The sequence below is a fragment of the Pagrus major genome, chromosome 11 (genome assembly GCF_040436345.1).
Source record: "Pagrus major chromosome 11, Pma_NU_1.0".
Taxonomy (NCBI): Eukaryota; Metazoa; Chordata; class Actinopteri; order Spariformes; family Sparidae; genus Pagrus; species Pagrus major.
The window spans coordinates 31,604,196-31,628,369 of NC_133225.1; the positions used below are offsets into that span (position 1 = coordinate 31,604,196).

The 24,174-nt window shown below is 38.8% G+C and overlaps 2 protein-coding genes across 4 annotated transcripts in view; both read left to right on the top strand.

Moving 5' to 3' along the window:
* Positions 1–9,880, top strand: part of LOC141005186 (1-phosphatidylinositol 4,5-bisphosphate phosphodiesterase gamma-1-like) — a 34,634-nt gene extending 24,754 nt beyond the window's left edge. For 2 of the 3 annotated variants that reach the window (XM_073476971.1, XM_073476973.1), the window contains 13 exons: positions 5–188; positions 1,086–1,163; positions 1,587–1,690; positions 1,778–1,874; positions 1,970–2,036; positions 2,982–3,148; positions 3,379–3,784; positions 4,314–4,459; positions 4,588–4,702; positions 4,799–4,960; positions 5,146–5,234; positions 6,252–6,436; positions 7,181–9,880. In XM_073476971.1, the coding sequence (XP_073333072.1) occupies positions 5–188; positions 1,086–1,163; positions 1,587–1,690; positions 1,778–1,874; positions 1,970–2,036; positions 2,982–3,148; positions 3,379–3,784; positions 4,314–4,459; positions 4,588–4,702; positions 4,799–4,960; positions 5,146–5,234; positions 6,252–6,436; positions 7,181–7,241 (1,861 nt within the window). In that variant the 3' untranslated portion in view covers positions 7,242–9,880. The remainder of the gene's footprint in view (positions 1–4; positions 189–1,085; positions 1,164–1,586; positions 1,691–1,777; positions 1,875–1,969; positions 2,037–2,981; positions 3,149–3,378; positions 3,785–4,313; positions 4,460–4,587; positions 4,703–4,798; positions 4,961–5,145; positions 5,235–6,251; positions 6,437–7,180) is intronic. The other variant, XM_073476972.1, reaches the window with a different exon arrangement.
* A 6,411-nt stretch (positions 9,881–16,291) lies between these two features.
* On the top strand, positions 16,292–24,174 carry LOC141004312 (alanine aminotransferase 2-like). Its single transcript, XM_073475743.1, has 11 exons — positions 16,292–16,309; positions 17,028–17,117; positions 17,234–17,342; positions 17,459–17,592; positions 18,929–19,163; positions 19,790–19,869; positions 19,971–20,107; positions 21,053–21,224; positions 21,921–22,076; positions 22,643–22,755; positions 24,084–24,174. Exons 1-11 carry the CDS (start codon positions 16,292–16,294, stop codon positions 24,172–24,174), a joined length of 1,335 nt encoding a protein of 444 aa, XP_073331844.1.

Below are 24,174 nucleotides of genomic sequence, written 5' to 3' on the forward strand. Positions count from 1 at the left end.
GTAGGGCGGAGGGGAAGATCAAACACTGTCGTATCCAGCAGGAAGGTCGTCTCTTCATGTTGGGCAGCTCGGCAGAGTTTGAGAGCCTCGTCGACCTCGTGAGCTACTACGAGAAACATCCTCTGTACCGCAAGATGAGGCTCCGCTACCCCATCAACGAGGACACTCTGGACCGGATGGGCACCACGGTGAGTCACACACAGCTCAGTTAAAACATGTTTGTTAAAATCACATATTACATGCTCACATTATTGCTATTAGTTTCCCAAAATCTACTAACTTTAGATGTTTCACATCTTCCAGGCAGCTCATGGTTTCCATTCAGCTGACTTGAAATCAGAGTTTAGTTGCAACTGTTACCTTCAGTTCTGATTAATCTGGTTATTTTTTATTATTATTTTTTTTTATAATGATTCAGTCCATAAAAAGAAAGAAAAAAAATGAAGGATGTACAGCAGATTTTTCCAAAGTCTAAAGCAACATCCTTCACTCTGGTTGTTTTTGTTTGACCAGCAAATATCTATCATTTTTCTTCTCAAGAGATTAGATTTTACAGAGGGTCGATCAAAGGATTTTCTCACAATTTCACAAAAAGTTATGACTTTCAGATTTACATTAATGTTGCTCGACAATGCAGTCTTTTACAATCCACCTGCAACATTTCTTTTGCGATATAAGTCATTATTTTAGTGGATGATGATCATTTTTTGCATTTCATTTTCCCTCAAAACAATATAAAAATTAAAATATGACACTTGTATTTTCTGGCTCACAAAATTAATAACTATAATAATCTTTTTTGTACCGACTTCAAATGAATCAAATGGAAACCAGTGGCTGACTGGAAAGTAAGAAAACCACAACTGGAAATCTAAAACAATGCAAAGCACGCTTAAAAACAGTACATTGTTTATAGCAGCGAACTAACACATTTTTATTCGCATCACATAAAAATCATGACTGGTTATGTTTTTGATTGTTGTTGTACCACTTAGACAGTTACTCTTCTTCATACTAGTATTAAAAACAAACCATTTAATAGCACCAGTAACTGCAGATTTAAATATGAATTGTTTATTTCTCAGGAGCTTGACTATGGGGCACTATATGAGGTTCGCACTCCTCATTTCTATGTGGAGGCCAATAAGATGCCCACAGCACGGGTAAGTGACACTGCACAATGGACCTCCAGTTTAATAAGTGTATGAAAGCTAATAGTGATATATTTTTTTATAATAATGGACAGTAAAAGAAGTACTGCAGCAGCAGTAGAACAAGTACAGTAAATATTTGCATTCAACCTTTAATGTAAATGTAGACAGCAAAGTACTTGTTTAAAGGCGTGATTGTAAAATACTGAAGGGAAGATTTGAGTTTTTGTGTTTTCAGATAAGTTAATGGAAGAAAAAACAAAAAAGGAAAAGATGTTAATGGAGGAAAGAAAACAAATGAAAGAACAATTGTTAGCAATATGTGAAGGGTGGGAATAGAAATCTACTCTTTCAAGATATGGCTCCCCCCAGTGGTTGTATATAAAAATACACTGTGGAAAAAGCCTGACAGTGCCTCTTGCTGCTGTGTTTCAGTGCACAGTCAAAGCTCTGTACGACTATCGAGCTCAGAGGGAAGACGAGCTCTGTTTCCCCAAACAGGCGCTCATCCTCAATGTGGATAAGCAGGAGGGCGGCTGGTGAGTACATTTCAGTGTACATGTACTTCTGTCACATGTTACTTCACATCTGGAGAAGCCTGTCACAAACTTGCGTCTCGTCTTCAGGTGGCGAGGTGACTACGGAGGAAAGAAACAGCTGTGGTTTCCTGCAAACTACGTGGAGGAGGTTCCCAGCTCCCCTGTCAGAGAGCTGGATGAAGCAGTGAGTTCTGATTCTTACAGGAAGACGAGTGTCCAATGGTTATCTTGCTTTTCCAATCATAATCAATAATGTTTTGTATGATTCTGTTGTCTCAGTCCACAGAGAACAGTCCTCTGGGAACATTCCTCAAGGGCTTCATTGATGTTCCCACCTGTCATGTAGGTGAGTCCCATAAACAAACCTGTTCCTGAGACAAACAGAGGTGAAAACTTTCAGTTGTATCAGATAGGTGCTTTTTTAGGTGTGACTAGCCAATGGCAGCATTTTATAACACTATAAATAATGCAATTTAACTCCAACATCCAACCAAACACTGCCTACACGTAAAAGAAAAAAAAGAGTTCTTCCATTGTTAAACCAACCAAATCTGGAACACATGAACATAAAAATGCTGATTCATTTCAACTCCAGCTGTTTTTAGCCAGGTCGAAATTTAACCATCAAGTTTTTTCCTCTGACTCAGAACTTTAGTTTCACTCCATCACATTGGTCCTCAGTGATCTTTTTCAAATCTATGAAGTAAACACAGTACTCCACAGTAAACACTGCACAGTGACTTCACAGTGACTTTCTGAGGTCCACCAACATCTACTACTTCTCATACAGCAGTCTATTGTTGTCGTTGTTTATTATGCTGAGAAAGTTTTCTTGTTCCAACAATTAACTATCTTGCTATAAACTGAAATGTTTTTTGTAAAATAAATTGTATATCATAAGTTCTTGTTACGATGTGAAACGTTTGATGATGTAACAAGATAAATAGCATGTTGTATAGTTCTTATTTGTTAAAACTTGAGTTTTGTATTTCGTAATCGTTACAACTTGAAAATATCTTGTTTAACAAACCTTTGACATTATAATGCGATACTGATCCATTTTTCTTTATCTAGCATGGCAGCAATATGCTTCCGTAGATCAATTTCCTTTTCATTTCCTCCTTTTTTTAAACAATAGTTGCAAGTAGATCAGATTTGTTGATACTATTCATCCCTCGGAGCAAACTGCCTAAAGGCTAACATCTAATTATCAATTCTCAAATTGTGAAAATCTCACATAAAACTGTCCTTCTACCACTTCACCTCTTCCTCCCTCCATCTGTCTGTGCAGTGGTGCATAAGGATGGGAAGAATTCACGGCCATACGTTTTCACAATCCACTCCCAGCACCTGTCATCTCACCCGGTTCAGACTCTGGATGTGGCAGCTGACAGTCTAGAGGACTTGACCAGCTGGGTCAGCAAGATCAGAGAGGCTACGCAGAATGCTGATGCTCGGGTCAGTACAACATCAAATGTCTTGTATATCAAAACTGATGCAAACTCAATCTTGGAATAAGTTTCCTGATGGCGACACTACAGCAGCCATCTGGATTTTTAAACTACCATCTCTTATAACATTTTAAGTTGAATTCTAACAAAAAGTCTTTTTTTAATATTAGAAGGATTTTTTTTATTGTTTGTCACTTCTGACCCAACAGTATGGTTGTCTTATCTCTATGGTAACAGATGCAGGAGGAGAAGCAGATGGAGAGGAGGAAGAAGATCGCGGTGGAGCTGTCTGAGCTGGTGGTCTACTGCAGACCTGTCCCCTTCAACGAGGACAGTACGGATCAAACTGCTCTCTCTTCTCTTGTCCTAACAGTTTGTGTGTATTTATTAAAATTGTGTGATTTGCTGCTGCTTCCAGAGATAGGGACGGAGAGGGCGTGTTACCGGGACATGTCTTCCTTCCCAGAAACAAAGGCAGAGAAGTTTGCGACTCGTGGCAGAGGGAAACGCTTCCTGCAATACAACCGCCTTCAGCTTTCCAGAGTTTATCCCCGAGGACAGAGGCTGGACTCGTCCAACTATGACCCGCTGCCCATGTGGCTCTGCGGCTCCCAGCTGGTCGCACTCAATTTCCAGACCCCAGGTCAGTGTGCACTTATACATGTAAAGCTTGTACTAAACTTTTCTCTCACTTTGAGATGGAGCATAGAGGCTTTTACAGAGAGCCAGGCACAGACGTTAAGTAGATTTACCAGGTACTTAATTGTCCTTGTCTCAGACACAAATACATACAACTGACAAAGAAGTGAAAAGTAATCTATAAAAGATACACAAACTGATGACGTGTGTTTCTTTGTAATCAAGGTTAAAGAGTAATTTGCCCCAATTTTCATCAAATTAGCTTCTTTGTGCAAGTTCTAATACTACATTTAAAATAAGCAGTGTTACACTTGCAGCTACAATTATTAAGTAGCTAAATGCTAGTTCAGTCGCAGTAACTTACTCATAAACAACGTTTTCTACTTGTCTTTGAAACTCACAAATGCAATTATAGAGATTTATTATTTGATATTGATAAATGTCTGTGTAACGTGTGTTGAATAAATACAAATATGACACTGTGTGTGTGTGTGTGTGTGTGTGTGTGTGTGTGTGTGTGTGTGTATATGTAGACAAACCCATGCAGCTGAACCAGGCGCTCTTCATGCTCGGAGGTGGCAGTGGCTACGTTCCCCAGCCTGATATAATGAGGGACGACACCTTCGACCCTTTCGACAAGGACACCTTGCATGTGGAGCCAATCACCGTCCAGTTACAGGTCCGCTCAGGTCGATCGCAGACAGAACTAAAAAGGAACTTCTGAGCCCGGATTGAACTATTAGTGTGATTCATTAAGTTGAGCCATTTTAAGTGTTGGATCAAATTCTTCCACTCCTCCTCTATCAGGTGCTCGGAGCCCGTCATCTGCCCAAAAATGGCCGTAGCATCGTCTGTCCATTTGTGGAGGTGGAGATCTGTGGGGCTGATTATGACAGCTGCAAGTGCAAGACAGATGTTGTAGGTAAGACAGCTGCTGCCGTTGATTTACATCCGTGTCATTATTCATGCCCTGAGGGTTGAGTGCTCACTAACTGTCTCTTCTTCTTGACCCTCCCAGCTGATAATGGTCTGAATCCAGTGTGGGTGCAGAAGCAGTTTGTGTTTGACATCCACAACCCCACATTCTCTTTTCTGCGCTTCACTGTCTACGAGGAGGACATGTTCAGTGATCCCAACTTCCTGGCACAGGCGACCTACCCTGTGCGTCTGCTGCGAACAGGTGAATGTGGAATAATGGATGCTGATCGTGGACAATTCTGCAAAATAGCTGTTTACATTAAATGCAAATATCATGGTATTTAAATTAACACTGAAGGTAAAGCTGAGAATTGTAAATTCTTGTCAATGTTTTGACTTGTGACTGTGTTCTATGTGTTGATTGATTTATGCCTGTTGTGTTATCAGGGTACAGGAGCGTCCCCCTGAAAAACAGCTACAGTGAAGAGCTGGAGTTGGCTTCGCTTCTGGTTCATATAGAGATTGTCAATGCCAAGGTATACTGTCCCAACCTCACTGTTTTTCTTTCTCTCGCTTATAGGGTGGTGTAGGGAAGGCGTATTTTTATAGGCAAACCCAGAAGTTAGCATTGCCCTGGTTCCCTTGACAAAAAGCCTGTGAGATTTTTTAACATGATTTTGTAATATCGCTGAAAATAATCTCTGTGGCAGACACAATTGTGTTGATACGTTCGGCAAAATAATCTTAACAGATGATGTAGAGATGTTCAAAGTGTAAATTGAAACTCTAGCAGTAAAAAGCTAATGTTAGGCTATAAACGCACTACATCGTGGTCACATGACTTAAACATTACCATTTAGCCTCTTTCGACACAATTACTAAACAGGTTTCCTATAAACTGATCAATGTAGAAGTTGTAAAGTCAGAGTTAGAACAGTTTGTAACTAAAGTGGGCCTGTGAAGACGGACTAGTGAGTAGATGAGTCTCTGTGTTCACTGTGATGACGTTTAATGTCCCTGACAACCTCTGTAGTCTCATTTACACACTTCTGCCATTTTTAACACACATAAGCACTCTATATTTAAACTGTGGGACATTTCATGATGTATTTTATGTTGTAGAACAAAACGTGTAACTATCTTAAGCTTGTGTTAACCACAGACCTTATTTCAGGCATTTAAGTGAAAACCAATTTTAAAAAACTCACAGACTTTGAGACGAGTGAACCAGTTGTGCAAAAATGCTAACTGATTTCAGGGATTTCGCACTACAAACTACACCACTTTATAGCTAGGTAGTAGCAGGGTTGGTCGCTGCGATACCAGCTAAATTACAATGTGATTTGATTTTCAGCAGGTGGTAGTACTGTACACCTTTGGGAAATATGGAGAAGGTTTATCGGTATCAAGAAATTGAATACCGCCAAACCCTAGTTAATAAATGATGATATTAAATCATCAACCAGCCTATCGTTGATCTAAACCTCTCATATGCACCTCTATTCATAAGCTGTAACTTACTTGCTGTTCTGGATTACTTCTTGTGGCTGCAGGAGGAAGACGATGAGAACCTGTACATGTCCATCCAGCGACTGCGGGATCGAACCAGCGAGCTGTCAAACCAGGTTTCCCTCCTGGAGAGGTCAGGCTCAGGGGATCTCAGCTACCAGCAGAGTCTGGAGGAGCTCAGAGCGGCTCAGGACCAGCTGAGTGAGCTGGTAGAGGCTCGAAATCGAAGGTGACTGATCCTACAGCACAGACACTGAGGAAGAAGCATGGTGTAACTGATCTGTTTAGACTCCCATTTAAATTCCATGTATTTTTAATGTATTATTAGTGCTGAAACCATAAGTAGATTGATAAGTCGATCCAACAGAAAACTCATTAACAATTTTGATAAAACATTTTCTGGTTTCAGCTTCTCAATTAAGAGGATTTCTGTGTCACATAAGTTTCTTTCAGTTTTGGATTGTTAATTGGACAAAATGAGCTGTCAGACTCACAAAGGGCTCTGGCAACCAGTATTGAAATGTTCATAAAAATATTTTCAGACACTTGAATAAATACAATACTTGTTATATTCTTAAAAGTGTATTGTTGTGTCAAAACATATTGAATTTACTGTAATTAACGACTAAATAAAACAGAAAATATTCACAGTTAAGGAGCTTCTTCTTTTAAATCAGTTATTAAAATAGTTAGTTATTATGACGTCAACTGCCTGCTTGAGTAATTTTTCATTATTTATTGCATACTTATTACTACTACTACTTCAACTTGTAGCAAGTGGACCAGAGATTTTTGAAAACTGATCACATTTATTTAATCTAAACTGACGTGTTGCAGCTTTACCTTTAAACTTGAATTCAACACTTGTAATTCTAATATGAGATTTCTTAAATCTATCTGAAGACAAACAAAAATGTCAAGCATACAACAGAACCCTTCACAAACAAAATAATGTTTTTTTCTGCTTTTCTAGGCTGATGGAGAAGAAGAGGAGGGAGAAGCTGAGGCAGCAGGTGGCAGCAAAGCGCAGCTAATCCTCCTGTCCACCAGAGAGCGCTAAAGTCCAACACAAACAGTGCCTGACGCTCGCTGCCACCAGTACTGTGCAGTGACAGCCTGCGAGGACAACAGGCTCTCTACAGCTGCGACATGCAATCTATTTCTAACTGGAAACAAAAACATGTTCCTTCACAATAAAATGTGAGATTTTATTGCACACTGTTGTACTAACAGCAGAGAGAGAAGTGACGAACAGAAGCATCTCATGGACTAAAAAGAAAAACCTCACAAAACTAAGCTATACAAACAATCATGGACTGAAGGCTGAAACACATTAAGAGAGAATTGGGGATGGGTTTCTTCTGATGGAAATTAAACAGGCAGGAGAGACACAGGGTCAAAGGAAAGGTGTCTGGATTTCACTATCATGATTAGAGCTGAAATAATTAGTTGATTCGCGAATAGAAAATTAAGTTGCAACAATTTATCGATTAGTTGTCAACTATAAATATAATCACCAACTATTTTGATAATCAATTAATCAGTTTGAGTCATTTTATTCCAGCATCTAATATGTGAACATTTTCTGGTTTCTTTGCTCTTCTATCACAGAAAAGTGAATATGTTTAGTTGGGAAACACTGATCGACATTTTGCCATTTTAAAGACGAAACAACAAATGAATCGAGAAAATATAAAACAGATTAATCAACAATGAAAGTAACAGTTAGTTGCATCCCTGATCTGCAACTATTTTTTAACATTTATTAATTGTTCAGGTGATTTGTAAAAACAAAAAATACCAAGCATTTGCCGCTTCTCTTCGTGTTTTGTGATCATAAATTGTTAATTTTTAAAGCGTTGGGTGCAACCTTGGGCTTTAGATAATAATTGTAGGTATTTTTGACTATTTTCTTACATTTTATTGAACAAATACTTTGTCGATTAATCAATAAATGAATCATTAGTTGCAGTTCTAATCATGATGAGCACGTCTGGTAGAGTTTTAAGACCCTTAATTTAGCGAATATCAGCTAATTATCATAAACATGCTGCTGGCCAACTGCCAACACAACAAAAAGTCAAAATGAAATCAAATGTTTACATTGTCAGAACATTGCCATTATTATTTTTTTTTTTTCAACAAAAGATTAATTCTGTCCAATTTTAACTCTGTCTGTTAAGAAAAGCAAACACACATGCAAAGACAAAACATCTCTTCGGCCTGACTGCTTCTGACACCTTTTAGAAACTTAGAAACTTTAGCGTAGATGGTTTTTTAACCCGCCACAATACTGATGTTAAAACAATTTGGAAATTAAGCTTGAAAGCTCATCAAGTTCACTCTTACTGTGTTTTGGTCTTTAGTAAGAAAAACGGGATATAAGGGAGAAGAAAACTCAGGTTACACAGATGTATGGAATAACAAAGAAAAAGGGAGCAGTGGGCACACGTAGCAAAAAGTAAATATCATGTATGTGCCTTTGATGTTGAGTTTTAGTAAGTATAATTACTCTAGTGTTTAACAAGGTAAAAGAAAGCAGACTGCTTTCTCTACAACTGGAAATAGCGGCCCTGTAAGGGAAAACTACTATCAAACTGGAGGAGGAATTCACTCGCTTGGCTCGGACCACGACTCATGAAATGGGTTTCAAAGGGGTTTAAAGACTGAAGTCTGTTCCCCCCTATAAAGATCAGGTCTTTTGCGGGTGATCACATGAACTCTGCCCCCAGGTGGTGGGAGGTCCTGTCATAGACGATCCTGTTCTACCTGGGAGAGCACAAACTGGACGAACAAATCCTCACCACACCACACAGAGAAGGTCTTTAATACTTCTTCAAAGGGCTCTAAATATATCTATACTACCTTCAAAGAGGCACAAGAACAGCGAGCAGGGGAGGAGGAAAGAGGAAGAACACGTTCCTCACAGTGCCGCTGGATGTCACCTGCACAGGGGCTCAGGTGTGTTTGTCACGGTCAGACACACACACACACACACACACACACACACACACACACACACACACACACACATACACACACACACACGACAACCAAGGGCTATCACAGAAAACAAGCAAAGCACTCCTTTACCTGCCGGTTCAGATTTAATGCCTCACATCTGAACCACAAGATCAGGATCAGTTCCCATCATCTGGCTCTAATGAACAGATGTGGCTCGACTGGTCCTGGATCTGCCAAAAACAACTTTGATTCGACCCACTGCATGGCTTCATATTTAATAATGCCCTCCCGCCTTCTGTAGCTACTTCACCTTCCCAGCATCCTCCTGTCTAATTTCTGTTTGTATATAACTTCTTTTATTTATCAGACAGGTGTAGATCCTGTTTTCATAGATGAAAGAACATACTAGAAGAATGATAATGGACTTCAGATTGAAGATACTGTAACTTTATGTAGAAATTAATATTGTGTACCTGGAGCTCCCTTTAAATGTCCCTGTAGACACAAACCTCTCGCTTTCTCCCTATGCTACAGTTGCACTGGGTAGGGACTTCTATGCAAAGGTCGTCTTCTTGGCCTATACACATTGTGTTTTAGGCGATTTGATTCGAGTTGTGTTTTCTCTCCATATCTATACTAACTGTCCAGTATTATTACTCTGCATTAAAAATCCTGTGCAAGTTTCCATTTAATAAAGCTCTTTCATGTACTCCTGTGTGCACGGTCTTTTCAAAACGTCTGCTTCATAAGACAAATGAAGAGCAATTTTACAGATTTTGTGTATTAAAAGGGCTTTAAAGTGAGGTTATTTCAGCCTGTGTTCCAATGATTTTGACTTTTTAAAATCTCCTCCCAACAAGATATAATGCATAAAAATACCGCATTAATATGTCTTAACAATTTGACCTTTGTTTTATATTCTGTGAAGTTGTATTCTTAAAATATCCCAAATGTTTTCAAACTAGGTATCAACAATAACAGTAATATTTAAAAAATGAAATATTGATATTGTCTTAATAATAGACCTATGATAATTCCATGTAAATAATCTAGCACCTCTTAAATCGTCTCCGTTTCTTCTGTTCTTGCTTTGATATACTAGGTCACTGTGATGCACCTTTACACTGGTTGACAACCAGCATACAACGGAAAAGGCTGCTGTAACATATCTACATATATATCGATATATAGCTTCCATATCATGTGACCGATTGACTCAAAATCACTTCTGGATTGTATATGTGTACCAGATGATTAGGACATAACTCTTTTTATTGGAAGAAGTGTGTCCCAATCATTTGGTCCAATAAGACATTTTAGTATTGATTTTGAGTCAATGGGTCACATGACCTGGAGGCTATTGGAAAAAATGCTGTCTATAACTGGAACCTATTGACAAATGCTGATTTCATTAAAGAAAAAATTTAATTAAATTAAAGAAAAAAAGCACTAAAATGAGGCGTGTCTCATTTAAAGCAGTATTGGAAAAAGTTTTGCCATTGATATTGAGTCAACGGATCACATGACCTGGAGGTTATTGAAAAGAAATGTTGATTTTTCATTATAAATAATAATAAAAAAATAAAAAAGCACTGAAATCTAATATAAAGAGGTGTGTCCCATTCAACCAGTATTGGAAGAAGTTTCCCGCATTGATCTTGAGTCAATGGGTCACATAATCTGGAAGCTCCTGAAAAAAATGCTGACTATAAATGGAACCTATTGACAAAAATGCTGAATTTTTAATTTAAAATATTAATAAAAAATTGAAACAGCACTGAAATCCACTAAAATGAGGTGTGTCTCATTCAACCAGTTTTAGGGACCCACACATGGAGTTAAATGGACTCCGAACTGTATTCAGTTCCCCAGAATTCCCCGGTAGGTGCAAAGACTGCCAAGAGACCCAGCTTTGATTGAGTGACAGACCCCCAACTGACCAGGTAGTCAAACTTCCAGCTCCTTCCTTTGTTCTCTCTCTTCTCCACCTCTTCCCCCACAGGGCTGCCTGCCCTCTTCACTCTCCAGAGCTCTTTTGCAGCTCTACTCCCACTGGGCCTTGCCCCAGCTGTTCTCCTGAGAGCTGCCAGCTGCATTTCCAGCAGCCCACAAAGAACTTCTCCTCACAGCAGCGATGCAACGTTAGCAACAGCAGCTGTGACGCAAAGCTGACCAGCTTGCTCCACAATCCAAGGAACACAAAGCAAGTTAGCACCAAGCTGCTATCCCTGCAAAGGAAAGGAATGACCAGTTTCCTCCATCTACCTTCTTTCATCGGACATTGAAGTATTGGAAGAAGTTTCTGCGCTGATTTTGAGTCAATGGGTCACATGACATGAAAGCTTTCAGAAAGAAATGCTGAATTTAAAATTAAGATCTTAATAAAAAACGGAAAAAGCAATAAACAAAACAAAACAAAAAAGTTGATGAAGGTTCTTAGTCATCCAGGTCGACTCTGAAATTCTGAGCTCACACGTCCTTCACGACTCCGTAAAGACACTCCCACACAGAGTTTAAAAGCCTGCAACTCCCCTCCACTTAGTAAGAACTGAAGAAGCTTCTTGGATTAGAGGTGAAACGTCTTCAAGAAACCTGACCTGGATGACTGAGAACCTTCATTAACACGCACTGGAACTGTATTTTATTTAATTTTATCGTATTTTTATATATAATTTTTTCAATCTTGATCAATTTTATTAGTTTTTGTTGTTGCTCATTGTTTTTAAATGTTATTCTAGTGCCTTTCTTTGCCTTTGTCTGGTATTGTGACAGCCCTAATAAGAATCATAGAGACTTCATTTATCATATCATTATTTATCATTATTCATCTTTACTTGTGTGTGTCATATCTTTATTTTCAGATACTGGAGGTGGAGGCAAAACAAATCTCGTTTCACCAACAGATTCTTCTGTACACGAACTAAAACAGCAGATTATAACAAACATGTAGAAACAAACGTCCTCATTAATTAACACAAGTACAATTAAATGTACAATGATGCACTTCAGTAAAAAACAAACTCATAGTGGCCCACGAGAAAAAAACCTGAATACCACCATAAGTCAATATTTGTCCCCTAGACATGTTTTATCAACTACTTGAATACTTGAAGAGCCTACACCACCTCTGTGTCCCCCTCTTTCTGTTGTACGTTCAGCCCAGGGGATGTTAATGTCAGTTGGGCCTTACCTTAACCTGTCCCCCACTGCTGGGACAACACCCATCTTCGAACGCAGCCTTCATTTTAATTTCAACTACACACAAAATTTTGTGACTGCATATTTCAGGGTTCTGAAGCTATTGCGTTGACAAACAATCTACCAGTAGTAGAAGTAGAAGTAGTAGTAGTAGTAGCAGCATTATTATTAGTAGTAGAAGTAGTAGCAGTAGAAGTATAAGTATAGTAGTAGTAGTAGTAGTAGTAGTGTAAGTAGTAGTAGTAGTAGTAGTTGTAGTAGTAGTATTAGTAGTAGTATTAGTAGTAGTAGTAAGGCAAGGCAAGGCAAGGCAAGTTTATTTGTATAGCACAATTCAGACACAAGACAACTCAAAGTGTTTTACAGGGGCATAAAATTACATTAAAAGAAATTAAAAATTGCATTTAATATACATTAAAAACAAGTAGTGTCATGTAACTTCTTAACCTTTGTTTGTCCGAAAAGGTTTTTCAGAGCTTCAAAAAGTCACCAATAAAAAGGAAATAATCTCCAGGAGTCCTCCAAAGCTGAGTGCAGTAATGTTTAATTGTCGACAATTAAAACATGAGATCATACAGACAAAAGTTCATCAGATAAGACCCAAATTCTCAATACAACACATACTCCTTTTATTCACTAAAACAGGGGTTGGGCACCATGGTTTGTCCAATCCTGGCTTGTTCTTTTGTTTATGTATCAAATTTTGCTGACTCGGGTAATTTCCTGCACGAGGCTAAAACACGTGCCCAAACCATGTCTGCATTTGTCGACATTCTGCATTTTCTTTGATGTTCCTTTCTTGCGCAAACTCTACCTCGGTCGACCAAAGCTCTGCATGCGTTGACACAAGGTCTCCATTGGGATGCCCTATGATGTTTCTGTGCATCGGATTTTCCCAGCCTGCCTTATCTACGAAGTGACCTCACCTTCCCTGTGTTGCGGCTGTGAGACTTTTTCTCTCCTCCCTGATTTGTTCTACTGCCTTACTGACTGCATCTCTTTTAACAATAATAATAGTTAATAGTTAATAATAAGTGCAGAGCACTACATGTTTTTTTCCATTCATTTATGATTCATTCATATTTTGATTAGATTCTTTAATATCTCAGTACTTGTTACCGGTTGTCATTAACCACTAACTACTTACTTATGGTTATATGGTTATATTACACTACAGTAGGAAGACATCAAGAAACAGAACATTAGGCTAAAAAGATTAGGTTTAAAAGAGACAATACTAGAAAATAAAAGTCACAGTGCAGTTCAAAACCTTAAAATTGCTTCAGTGACAAGCAGTGGCAAACAGAAAGGTCTTCAGCCTTGATTTAAAAGAGGTGAGAGTTGGAGCAGACCTGCAGGTTTCTGGGAGCTTGTTCCAGATATGCGGCGCCTAATAACTGCACACTGCTTCTCCATGTTTAGTTTTGACTCTAGGGACCCAACGACCTCAGAGGTCTGGATGGTTCGTAACGTAGCAGCAGATCAGAAATGTATTTTGGCCCAAAACCATTCAGTGCTTTATAAACCAACAACAGGATTTTGAAATCTATTCTTTGACTGACGGGAAGCCAGTGTAAAGATCTGAGAACTGGAGTGATGTGAACTACTTTTTTGGTTCTTGTTAGGACTCGAGCAGCAGTGTTCTGAATCAGCTGCAGCTGCCTGATGGATTTTTTAGAGAGTCCTGTAAAGATACCGTTACAGTAGTCGAGTCTGCTGAAGATAAATGCATGGATAAGTTTTTCCAAATCCTGCCGAGACATAAGTCCTTTTAACATTGATATATTATTAAGGTGATAGTAGGCTGACTTTGTAATTGTCTTAGTGTGGCTGCTGAAATTCAGGTCTGAGTCCATGATTACACCGAGGTTTCTGGCTTGGTTTGTAGTTTTCAACATTACAGATTGAAACTGAGCAGAGACTGTTAGTCATTCTTATTGGAAGACATCAAAACAGTCATTTATTATTAAGTATTTGTTCAGCTGTTGAAAAAAACGCTTTTTCAAAGATTTTACTTAAAATTGGGAGGTTTGATGTGGGCCTATAATTATTCATTACTGATGTGTCTAGATTGTTCTTCTTCAGGAGTGGTTTAATGACTGCAGTTTTCATGGCTTGTGGGAAGACGCCTGAGAGAAGAGACATGTTGACAATCTGTAGCAGATCTGGAGTCATGCAGTCTGAAACTTTCAGGAGGAAGATTTCAAGTGCTGTATTATGTCTTGCAGGTTTTTGTCATTGATTGGATCAAATTGTGTCATGATATTAGAGTTGGTTTTACGTGGACACATGGACAACACAACAACAACAACAACACATGAATTTTGTCAGTGAAGAAGGATGCAAATTCATTACAGGCCCTGGTAGATAGATGTTCAGTCACTACTGGCACAGGAGGGTTTGTTAGCCTATCGACAGTAGCAAACAGGGCACGTGCATTATTATTGTTTTTGGTGATAATGTCTGAGAAGGACTGCCTTGACTTTTTCAGTTCTAAATTAGAAATGTAAAGTCTCTCTTTATAAATGTCAAAATGAACCTGGAGATTTGTTTTTCGCCACCTGCGCTCTGCTTTTCGGCATTCCTTTTTTTCCATTTTGACCAGCGTGGCATTTCTCCAAGGAGATTTTTTCTTACCAGAGACCACCTTCACTTTAGTGGGTGCAATGGCATCAATAACATTTGTAATTTTAGAACTGAAATGATCTATGGGGTGGCTGTAGCTCAGTGGGTAGAGCAGGTGACCAGTGACCAGAAGGTCGCTGGTTCAAACCCCGGCTCCCCTGGGCGGAACTGAGCTACATGCCGAAGTATCCTTGAGCAAGATACTGAACCCCAAAACTGCTCCTGGCGCGCAGTTGGCACCTTGTGTGGCAGCCTCTGCCGCCAGAGGGCCCTGCGATGAGCTGGCGACTCATCCAGGGATATACCCTGGCCTCCGCCCTATGTGAACTGGATTTGGCCCCAGTAACCCGCAATCCCCTGAAAGGGGCGATAAAGCGGCAACATCTCCGTGACCTTCACGGAAAAAGCGGTAGATAATGAACTGAACTGAACTGAACTGGAAATGATCTATTAGGTCATTGATAGAGAACCTGGAGAGGGGAGGTGTGGAAGAGAAAGTCTGAATTAATATGTCACTGGTGGTTTCAGTGACGTAGCGTTTTGAGACGACCTCAGTCTGAACATTTGTGTACACAGATATATCACTCTCAAAGAAAACACAATAATGATCAGAGAGAGCAACATCAGATACCAGAACCTTAGAAATGTTCAGACCCTTGGAGATAACCAAGTCTAGGATGTGGCCCCTGTTGTGTGTGCACTGCGTCACATGCTGAGTGAGTCCAAAGTTCAGTACAGTGCAGTCTCTCTGTCCTCAGGTTTGTCGACATGGATGTTAAAGTCACCGAGAATTAACACACAATCAAAGTCAGTGCAGATAAGAGACAGTAACTCAACAAGGTCATCAGAAAACTCTGTACAGTATTTAAGTGGCCTGTAGATGTTTAGAAATATAGCATGAAAAGATAAGTTTAACTGGAGAGCCACATATTCAAAAGAAGTAAAATTTCCATAAAACATTTACTTACATTTGAGTAACTCATTAAATAGAATACTTACACCTCCTCCTTTTTATGCATTCTAGTCTCACTTATGAAAGAGAAGTTTGGAGGGCTTGAGTCAATGTGAACACTAGTAGTAGTAGAAGAAGTAGTAGTAGTAGTTGTACACAGTTACCTGGCCTATTGGTTCAGGTGTAGTGTGTATTTGTGTAAGGTGTCTCCTCCTGTGGGCTTGCTTTTCCCTGCAGGCTTGCAAACAGTCGTTTTTATTATTTTTTATCAGCCTATTTAACTGAGGAGGTTTTGTGTTGCGGTGTTGAACCTCTCACTGACACCTCGACAGTCGGACAGAAGAGATGAGCTCTGTGCAGCAGGTAACCTGTTTCATTTTTACCTATCTGAATATACCAGCTGTTCTCAGAGGAAAATAAGGTCCCCAGAACAGTGTTTGAAGCTAGAAAGGTGGCAGGGTCATACATAAAACGCCACATAAAACAAAGTAAAACAGTATAAATTGTGTTGTCCTTTAAGGTCAGTTTGTTTATTCAGTTTATTCAGTCATTAAAAACAAAGAGAGTTTGTTTATTAAGTTTGTTTAGGCTGAAAAACTTCAGTGAGTGAAAATATTTATCTTCTCATTAAAATATCTTCATCAGAACTACACAGTGCACATGTTGATGCTAATACATTTGCACTTTAACTTAAGTAAAAATGTAACAAATGACGTTTACATGTAACAGAATTAGTACACTGTGGAAATGCTACTTTTCCTTACTTACTTTTTACTCCACTACATTTATCTGACAGCTTAAGTTAGTCTGTCAAAGCCTTCCTGTCCAGTGAAAATCATGTATCTGCAGATGTGTTGATTTTGAATGTTTGTGATAAGCCTTTCTTTATGGGTTGAGAAAATTATCCTTTTAGTTAGTAAGTAAGTACTGATGGTTCTGAAATAAATAAATAATTGACACCACTGTAATAATTTTTTTACACCTTTAAAGTGAAATTTAAGAGAGAAATTGGGTGACAGGAAGTTAAAGAGATGAATGGATGAAACTAGATTATGTGTCACCCACACTGTGTTCTTCCCAGGGAGTAAAGAAGCTCTTCCAGAAGGTGATTGATGTCAGTTCATGTGATACCCAGAAGGCAGGAATGGCTCCCATCTCATTTGTTCGCCAGGTTGGTGTTTTATATTTTGTTTACCTGCTGTACCTGTTGTCTTAATCCCCTGTGATCGGTCTGACAGCCAAAAACTGAGCCTGTCCATGTCTATCATTCCCTGTTTGTTTTCTCAGGTCTTGGCGGCGTGTTTGTACCCCGAGCTCCTCAAAGGGAACTGCCTTCCTCTGGATGTCAGGCAGAGGGCACAGAGGCTTCTGGGGGACTGTTATGGAGGGAGTGTGGGTGAGAATGAAGAACATTGAATCATTTGTACAGATTTTAAAACATTTGGCCCAAAATAGTTCACTGATTGTCCTTAACTGCTCTAACAGCTGATTTATCCACTTTGTCGATGACAGGTTCATACTCTCCTGTCAAAGGTATGCAACTTGTCTGTGAAAGCATTGCTGAGTTCATCATGAGGCGAGATAGTGGAGCCAGGTCACACCCAGAAAACATCATCATTTCCAGTGGTTCTCAGTATTGTTTGTTGGTATGATGATTTTTTTAGCATTATTAGTAGTGTTGTCCATTATGAATACACTGAGTCTACAGTCATGCTACTCTGGTAAGGTAAATTAACTTAAACACTACACTACTTCAACTATTCAAAGCACAGTTCTCATTTTCTCACAGCAGTACAAGCAGCTAACAGAGTTGCCATAGAGACTGTCAGACTGGTTGTCAGGAGCACCAGGATTTACCCTGCATGTCCCAATGAGCAGTTCAACTATGTTATTATGTGTGCATTCTTTCTTGGACTCTGTCTCTACCTTAGTGTGTCATACAAACAAAGCATCAAAAGAGCAGACAGGCGAGAACAGTAACATAAGCGTCACATATACCCCTTTTAGACCAAAGTGAACCAAGTGCTGGTTCTGGGCTGCTGGGAACAACTGTGGCAGTCTACATCGGCTCTATTCAAGTGCTGCTCCTGGTTTTGCATGCCTACATTGGCATACAAACATGAGTGGTGCTTGAACTACTGTTGCTTATAGTTAAATAGTAATAGTAATAATAGTTAGAATCTTTTGTTTATTCTTCCATTGTAGAATACACAAATGCCCATTACTTCATTTCAAGGCAATCCATCCAATTTTTGTTGAAACATTTCACTCAAAACCATGTGAACCACAGTGGTGCTCGAGTAAAAGTCAGGGTTGTTCATCCAGAGGAGCACACAAATTTTGGTACAAACTTTCATGGCAGTTTCATTAAAGAGGTTGTTGAGAACTTTCAGTCCAACCGACCTTTCCATCTCCAGAGTCATTCTGCTAGCATGTTGCCATTGTCTGTACTCAATGTTTGTTTAACCTCCACATGCTAATCCTGTCATGCCTCCCATTGTTTTATGTTGTCTTTCTGTTGACTTTTTATGTCTTGCTTTACTAAAAAAAAAAAAAAAAAGGTAATCATTATTCTTGCTGTAGAATCAGTATTGTCAGGGGCTTTTTACGCATGAAATGCTAAACGTTTGTTTTTTGCACAACAGAGTTTTTGGGGCCTGAAAATGCAAACCTTTGAAACCAGGTCCACTCCCCTGACCATCATTCAATGCATGTGCTCAGTGATCGTTTTCACAATCTTGTTGTATGAATGCAAACTTTTTAACAAAGCATTAAGTGCTCGAGTTTACATGACAAATGTTTTTAGAAAAAAGGGCCCTGTTTAGTTGTTAATGTCCACCTTCATAATCCTCTGTTTAAAAATTGTGATCGTCTGGTTTTGTCAACAGTAACTCTTATTCTCAAAACAAGAAGTACTTTAATGTGGAATAAAAGCATACATTCTTGCATGTTGTTAATTATGTTGTTATGTATTATTTGAAGATGGTTTTGCACCTGATGGCCAATGGGGAAGGGGAGTCTAAGACAGGTGTGTTGACCCCAATGCCCTGCTCAGACACTCTGCCCATGGTGCTGAATTTGTCGGCGGTGCCATACCAGCTGATGGAGGACCGAGGCTGGGCTTTGGACCTGGATGAGCTGCACAGAGCTCTGAAGAATGCTAGGGGGCACTGCAAGCCTAGAGCCATTTACATCAGCAACCCAGGGATCCCCACAGGTACTGTAAACCTCATACAGTAGCTACATAAACTCATCTCCGCATTATAGTCTCTAATACTCGTTATTATTTGTCATGATAGGTCATGTGCAAGACAGGAAAACAATGGAGGAAGTGATTCAGTTTGCTGCATGAAATGATCTTGCAAAAACAAGTGTTGCGATATAAAAAACAATTTTAAAAAAAAGACATTGCTGTTCCTGTTAGAAAAATTGTCAGTTACTAAAATAAAAAATAGCTTTTGAGTTTTCATCAGGTGAGCTTTCTGCAACCACTGACAGTACTTAAGTACAATACTTGAGTAAATGTACTTGGTTACATTCTATCATTGTGGTTAAGTTGCAACATTTACTGCAGGGAAGTTGTGGGGAGGAGGTTGGGTTTGAAGTCAGGACTTCTACAGGGAGAGATCATGTTTAAGATGAATATTTACAAAGGAGAAATGTTGACTTCAAATCTTTCCATGACCCTAACCAAGTGATTTGAGTTGGCTAATCATAACGGAAACCAAATTAATGTTCAATTGAAATCTTTAATTGTCATATTGATAAAAAATACTATTCTTTCAAAATGTACTTTTTGTTGCAAATTTGTAGTGCATCATTGTCATTTTTCTGAGACAATAGGTTGTGTGCAAGACAGGAAAACAATGGAAGAAGTGATTCAGTTTGCTGCAGCCAAGGGCCTCATCCTGTTGGCTGAAGAGGTGATAACAAGCTACACAAAGAAACTGGTACATAATAGAATTTTACTCTCATAGGTTCTCACAAACTCCCTTTTTTCCTTTTGTCTTCTTGCACCTTTTAGGTGTACCAGGACAGCGTGTATGGGCAAGACAAAGAGTTTACCTCCTATAGGAAAGTCCTTCAGGAAATGGAAAAGAAGTACTCAGAGACAGTGGAGTCGATCTCCTTCAACTCTTTGTCCAATGCCTGCACAGGAGAGTGAGTATCACTGATGTTTCTTTTAACTGGTTATGAATCAGTCTCAATTTGGTACTGATGCTTCTGTGTGATCTACATAAGAAAACGAGACCATCAGCGAGAAGATTGGGTACGTCTTTATGGTTACTACTGTATAGGTATTCTTCCTGCTTTTCACTGGGTCAGATTCCGACCTATCCGGGTTGGATCTATCGCTGGCTTTCAAAACAAACACACCCGCTAGCCATCTGAAGATCTTCACGTCTGGAGACGGTGGTGCTCATAACGCTTTCGTCCACAGGAGCTGCCAGAGTCAACAAAAAATGAAAGTTCCTTGAGGCAGCTTTAGGAACAGACCTTTTCTTATCTGAATGTGTGACCACAACACTTGTTACCAAGTAATTTGACCACTTAGACCACATAACCTGTTGCTGCCCTCAATTGGCTCTTATACTGTATTTTTCTCATACTTTAGGAAGCTGAATATACTGAGCATTGAAAAATTGTTGTAATGAGCTCACAAAGCCTAAAAATATGAAATGATCTTGCAAAAACAAGTGTTGTGATATGAAAAACAATTTAAAAAAAAAAGACATTGCTGTTCCTGTTAGAAAAATTGTCAGTTACTAAAATAAAAAATAGCTTTCGAAGTTTTCATCAGGTGAGCTTTCTGCAACCACTGACAGTACTTAAGTACCATACTTGAGTAAATGTACTTGGTTACATTCTATTATTGTGGTTAAGTTGCAACATTTACTTACTGAGTTGGCTAATCATAACGGAAAACAAATTAATGTTCAAGTGAAATCTTTAATTGTCATATTGATAAAAATTACTATTCTTTCAAAATGTACTTTTTGTTGCAAATTTGTAGTGCATCAGTGTCATTTTCCTGAGACAATGTTATATTTTCTCTATTCAAACAAACACAACAGACTGACGAGTCTGTGCTCATTCTGTGTTTAGGTGCGGTCTGAGAGGAGGTTATATGGAGGCAACTAACTTGGACCCAGCAGTTTTTGAGTATTTAAGAGATATTCAACGCACCTCCTCCCCTCCAACAACCTCTCAGCTTGCTCTGGAGGCCATGGTCAATCCACCGTCACCTGGAGATCCTTCCTATGAAACATACACACGGGTAAGATTCTGGTAAAAATAAGTCTCTTACAAAATAATGTTTGTGCTCAATCCTGCCTTTCTTTTAGTCAGCAGAATATTTCAAACTCCGGGAATCAGTTAACCAATTAATTATTAATTTATTGTTTAGTTTGATTTGTTTTTAGTAAAAACATCTTGGGAATCTGAACAATGTTGATACTTTCCCAACATCTATTACACTTCCAAAACATGAAAAAAAAAAAAAAAAAAAAAAAAAAAAGCTGGCATACTCATTCCATCCTTGTCTGTAACTGTGTGTATTTTGATCTCGACTAAAAATATTTTCTCTTATTAGCTAATTAATCAAACAGTGCGCCTTTGTATGTTGTAAAGTATAAAACATTTTTAAACCTTTGTATTTTTTCATATATTTAGTCATGTAATTTTCTTCATGATTATAAAACATGATGTACATCAGTCTGAGCACCACTTCACAGGCTCTTATTTAATTCCATAGATACTGTTTTTATCTGTATTTTCATAGCTGTCATGTTAAAAACGAGACATCGTTCTCTGTTGGTCTGTGACTTTAAGTGACTCCTTTAATGTTTCAGTTGTTAAAATAAAGATATTCATTAGTGCAGCTTTAAGTTACTCTCTGTGGAGTTTTTAAAAGGTCTAGTTTGTGTGCTTTTACACCTGGTAACCTGTGTTTGTCCTCATTTCTCAATCGAAGGAGATTCTCCACACTCGGACAACTCTGTCCCAGAATGCTCAGCGTGCTTGTGAGTTCCTGAACAATCTTCCAGGGATGAAGTGCCAGCCAGCGATGGCGGGAATTTTTCTCTACCCCCGTCTGCAATTACCACCTCGGATAATAGAGGAGGCCAAGGTCAGAAAAGTGTCTAGAAACCATCTCCACTGGACCTTAAGTGCTCAGGTTTTACTACAGTTCATGGCTGTAGTACGGTAGTATATTTTTAACACTGTAATGGATTTCAGTTATAAATCTGAATATATCAATCAATAATAAGGTAAAAACTTACTGATTGTACCTTTAAAGTATTCTGATGTTACTAAAGCTTTATTTACATCAATAATATTTGTTCACAGAAGTTAAACAGGCGTATATATTTAATTTGTATCATGTGATAAAGGTACAAATAGATTTTTTGGATCTCAGTTATCCCAGTTAAGTTATTTAACACAGTAATGTGATGGTTAAATGAAAGCAAACATTTGGGGGGGTTTTCTTTCATTTTTTATCATTAACACAATCTATTATGAATATTATACATTACAATTTTTTTGCATAAAATCTCATCTTATGCATCGAAAAACTTTAATTTTAGCAGTAATTTAATCACTGGCCGACTTGGATTCAAGAAATTGTTTTTAGAACTGCATACTGTTAAAGTCAAAAATGGAGTTCTGATGAAGTTTGGTTATCAATTTCAGGTGTTGGGAGTGAAGGCAGATGTGCTTTACTGTCAGAAGCTTCTGGAGGAGGAAGGTGTGTGTTTGGGAGCAGGCTGTGAGAACGGACAAGAGGATCAAAACTACCACATCAGGTAAGAAAAACAGCTGTTTGAATGTGTGTGTGTTATTCCTTCAGAGTGAGGACACGTTGGAAAGTGAAGGTATTTTGGAGTAGATTTTGTAGAGGCCACTTTGTTATAAGTTTTGAAAAAAACAGGAATATTAGAACGTTGAGGAAGTAGTTTGGTTCGAGAAGACACTTTTGGAAAGTGAAGATGTTTTGGGAAACAAAAGCCAGTTTTACACAGCCTGTTCCAAGTGGAAATGTTGCACTCTTATTCCGCCCCCCATGTCTGTATGATTTGGGGTTCAGTATCTTTACCAAGGACACTTAGACATGCAGCTGGAACCAGGAATCGAAACCACTGACCCTCCAGTTAGTGGACGACCCACTCTACTTCCTGAGCCACAGCTGATCAAAGGGCTGATGTTGATTGTAGAAACTAACTGAGGACTTTTTGGAGAGAGGTCAATTGATAGAGGGTTTTGGAAATAATCTGGACTTTTTGTAAAGCAAGGACATACTGGAAAGTGTTGGAAAGGTCCAAGGTTTAATCGTTCAGATTAAACACCAAACTTTTAAAAGCACACGTTGAATTTAATCCTTTTTCATTTTATTTACATCTACTTGATTTCTATTTTCTCATGGTGAGGCTGTGATTGTGAAGCAGTGTCACAGTCTGTATTCACTCTTCATGAATCAAATACAGCAGCCTGGTCAGTGGCCCTACGCTTCTATTGTGGCGCTGTAGTTACCCCCAGTACAGTAGTATAAAAAGTGAGAAAAGTCCAGAGACGGGTGGTGGTGTCCTCAGGTTGGATGGGTGTTTCCCTCCGGAGCCCAGGATTCTTCAAAAGTGAAAGGTTTTTAAGTTATGTTATGAAAGTAGGTTAAACGTACGTAAATGATGTATTGTGAGTGATGTACTTTTACATCACTACATAATGAGACAGAACATAGTTATTTTAACCCAAAGCGTGATTGTTTTGTAAACCAAAGCAAGTAGGTTTTTTGTGCCTAAACCTAACCAATCTGTTAACTGTTTGTTAACTCTAATTACAGTCCAAAAGTCATAATATGTCACAATGTGTGAACTGTTTGTCAGCAACTTTTATTTTGAAAGACTAATGAAGCCCTTTACATTCAAAACTGACACTAGAGGGGTAGGTAGAGCGTCTGATTTTGAATTATTACTATCTAATTCTGTATTTTTGCATAGGAAAGCAGCATGTTTGTGTAAAATGAGTCTGTCTGCACTCCTGCATGAGGACTTTAATGTGTTCTCCTGCTTCAGCACACGTTTGTCCATATGTACTGTAAATGTTAATGCAGTGTTGTGTGTGTTTGCTCTTCCCTCAGGCTGTGTGTTTTGGCTTCTCCTGCCACCCTGGATGAGGTCTTGGCACGCCTTTGTTCTTTCCACCTGCGCCTGCTGGACAGATTTCCCTGA

What these genes read in the sequence shown, in the direction of transcription:
- LOC141004312 (XM_073475743.1), top strand. An exon ending in GTTCTCAGTATTGTTTGTTG is followed by an intron (nt 17,593 to 18,928) that starts GTATGATGATTT and finishes TATTATTTGAAG; the next exon opens with ATGGTTTTGCACCTGATGGC. An exon ending in CAACCCAGGGATCCCCACAG is followed by an intron (nt 19,164 to 19,789) that starts GTACTGTAAACC and finishes CTGAGACAATAG; the next exon opens with GTTGTGTGCAAGACAGGAAA.